Source organism: Mercenaria mercenaria, unplaced genomic scaffold, assembly GCF_021730395.1.
Source record: "Mercenaria mercenaria strain notata unplaced genomic scaffold, MADL_Memer_1 contig_3475, whole genome shotgun sequence".
Lineage (NCBI taxonomy): Eukaryota > Metazoa > Mollusca > Bivalvia > Venerida > Veneridae > Mercenaria > Mercenaria mercenaria.
Window position 1 is genome coordinate 24,594 of NW_026461616.1, and position 2,908 is coordinate 27,501.

At 35.5% G+C, this 2,908-nt stretch overlaps 1 protein-coding gene across 1 annotated transcript; it reads right to left on the bottom strand.

Moving 5' to 3' along the window:
• Window positions 1-585: 585 nt before the first annotated feature.
• Window positions 586-2,468, bottom strand: LOC128553100 (uncharacterized). Its single transcript, XM_053534218.1, has 2 exons — window positions 1,864-2,468; window positions 586-1,025 (listed from the first exon to the last, which is right to left on the bottom strand). Exons 1-2 carry the CDS (start codon window positions 2,291-2,293, stop codon window positions 586-588), a joined length of 870 nt encoding a protein of 289 aa, XP_053390193.1. The 5' UTR covers window positions 2,294-2,468.
• Window positions 2,469-2,908: the final 440 nt, after the last annotated feature.

A 2,908-nucleotide genomic window follows, 5' to 3' on the forward strand; every position in this document is an offset into this window, starting at 1 on the left:
CTCATTATTCTGAAATGTTTGAATGCATGGAGTAGGATTTACAAGGTGAGAACTTGTTGTTGTTGTTTCATTTATATTTGAATTTCCATATGAGAGATGTGAACTTAATTGTTTCCTTTCTTGATCACTTGGTTTTATGTAATGACTGAGAGACTGCACATTTCTGTGCCCAGTCACAGACATAATTGAACTGCTAAAAAACCCAGCCTTATGTAAATTAGAAGACACCATAGCTCTAATACAATGGTTTGTATACCTAACACTGAGGCAAGCTTCCTTTGATAAGTTTGGCATCAGCTTGTTAATTGTGTTTACTCCTACTGGTGAATTTATATCCCAGACACTACTATTTTGGTATTTGCTCAAAGGTCTTTGAAAGAAGCGGTCACAATATGGGTTAAGTTTACTTATGTACTTTTCAAAAGACAAGACCGGGCAATACTTATTACCTTTTTGTTCACACATGCGGGGCTGTTTCACATTTTCTTTTGCAACTACCCCATGGTGTGTCTTATCTGCCTCATTATAAGACATCTTTACATATATATCGCCATCAGAATCTACAGCAATAACAGAAGAATCTTTTCACTGATTTTGTAAACCCTCCCTACCCCTGCGCCGAAACTGTGCAATTATCTCGAACATGACCTTTTTCTGTAATGAAACAGGGGTTTCAAGACAAAATACCCCACTAATGTACAATTTTTCTAAGTCTTTATCACTGATCGGTTCTTTGTGTTCACTCATGTCTTTTCCTTCTCTTTTCAGTATCTTCATTTTACCAGACATGACCTTGTTGGACTCAACAAAATCACGATCACGCATAAGTGACAGCTTTCTAGAGAATGGAAGAGCAGTGATGTGTCTATTAATACCAGCACGGATGGAGACGAGTGTGGGCTTTGAATATTCCTTCCCCGTTTTAGAGAGAAGAGCTGCATAAAACTGCTCTAGTAGTGCATCTAGCTCTGCTACCGGCATCATTTCAAACTCTGAGTGACCAAAACCAGCTTCCATCATGTAATCTGAAAATGGGAAATACATAATTGCATAGAGTGTCCATATATGTACTTTAAAGGAACTAAAAAAATCTAGATCTAGTCACTCACGTGTTGGTGTTGTGAAACATACTGTCAAAATGTAAGAAACAAGTCAAATATCTTTGCGACAAAGGAAAGAAGTTGAAGAAAACGAATTTGATTATGACTAATTCAGTACATTCCTTTGAAAATATATTAAAAAACGGAAAACCATACACAAAACTGGACAAGGAACAACACCGGAATAAATTAACTTTTTTTTCAATTGAATTGACTGGTTATATAGTCATGATTAAAGTAAACTTCATCAGGATAAATAGAAAATATTTCAAAAATATTGCTGATGGGATTTTAATAACAAAGTTCACGTTGCTTTAAATTTAATATTTCTGTGAAGTGATGGATTATTTACTGATTTTCACTCGAGAGCTGGATGTATAATATTTGAATAAATAAAAAGTACGAGTATGGAGTTTTTATTGTTATATCTGTTCATGTGAAAATACACGACCTTCTTCATTTCTACATGTCCGACATTATGTGTAAAATATTTCTCGCAAATCGGAATCTAGGGAAGTATATTAAATGTTTGGGGCATAAAAGTTGTTTGTTTCCGGTATCCTAACCAACACTAATTTTTTTTTGTCTGACAATTTGTGTATTTATGGCCTTAAGTCCCACTTATATCTGATAAAAAATTACTCTCTTCTTATTCCCCCCCACCCCCTAAAAAAATACCGACCTCTTTACCCTGAATATTATGAGCATGTTACCGGAAACAAACAATTTTTTATGCCTTGTCAAAACATGATATTATAGTTACCTTTTAGTATTTTCACAGCCCATTTTGTCTGTTTATTTGTTGTGGCTTCTGTGTTGCTAGCCTTTAGAGTGTTCATAGATGACTGGGTGACCTGCTTGAAACGAGGAGGCCCTGTGCTTACATGTTCAACAGTTTCAGTGTCAATAACTTGTAGTAAAGAGCTGCCATCATCATTGTTTATGAAATTATCTTCAAAAATATCTTCATCAAAATCATTTGCAACAGTTTGCAGAAAGTCATTAAGCTCCTGATATGTAGAGCTGTTCTTTTCAGTAATTTCATGTAGAAATCTCCATACTGTGGCCCCATTGTTGAGGGACTGCATCAGATATTGATGAACATGCCCATCAAATCTTCGATTTATTACTCTCCAGTCCCCAGATTCCCGACGAATCTGGCATATTGCCCCTTCCCTCAACAGATTTGACATTGTTTACGAAGTTGTTGTTGTTGTTTAAGAAAAAGCAGCCGAAATTGTTGTTGTACGCAGGTTTTACTACGATTCCCACGGTAGTATTTACAAACATCACGTGACTTTCATTCATAAATTTGTACACGCAATGTATAAATGGAATAGCCAAAACACGGTGCGCGCGCAGCACAGCACGCGAGTGGTATATTGCAGGATAACCCGAGATAGATTTTGCTCTACATGTATGTAGGTTATTCGCTGGTCGTGTTAGAATACCTATTATACTACTGTTATTATGCTTCAGACCCGGACTTGTTAATTTTGAGTCTTTTGATACATCTACTTGTATACAGTTCAGTTTGAGGCATTCCAAATTATATGTATATCTGAAGACATCTAGAAGACTGTACCATAACTATGATTGCATACTGGATATAAAAGCTATGATAGTAAAGCATTTGTGAAAGAAGAATATTGAATAGTATCAACCCCGAAATGTTTAGTTTCGTCTCTACTAGAATAACATGATTAACACATAAACGGTTTTGCCAAAGAATCTTAACAAACAAAAATATGGAGACAGGAATTAGATTTCATACATAAGTCGAACTTTAATTTTAGATAAATCATACG

Coding starts and splice junctions, on each gene's coding strand:
- LOC128553100 (XM_053534218.1), bottom strand. CDS start 2,293: ATGTCAAATCTGTTGAGGGAAGGGGCAATATGCCAGATTCGTCGGGAA. Junction 1,026..1,863: donor GGCTGTGAAAATACTAAAAG/GTAACTATAATA, acceptor TCCCATTTTCAG/ATTACATGATGGAAGCTGGT.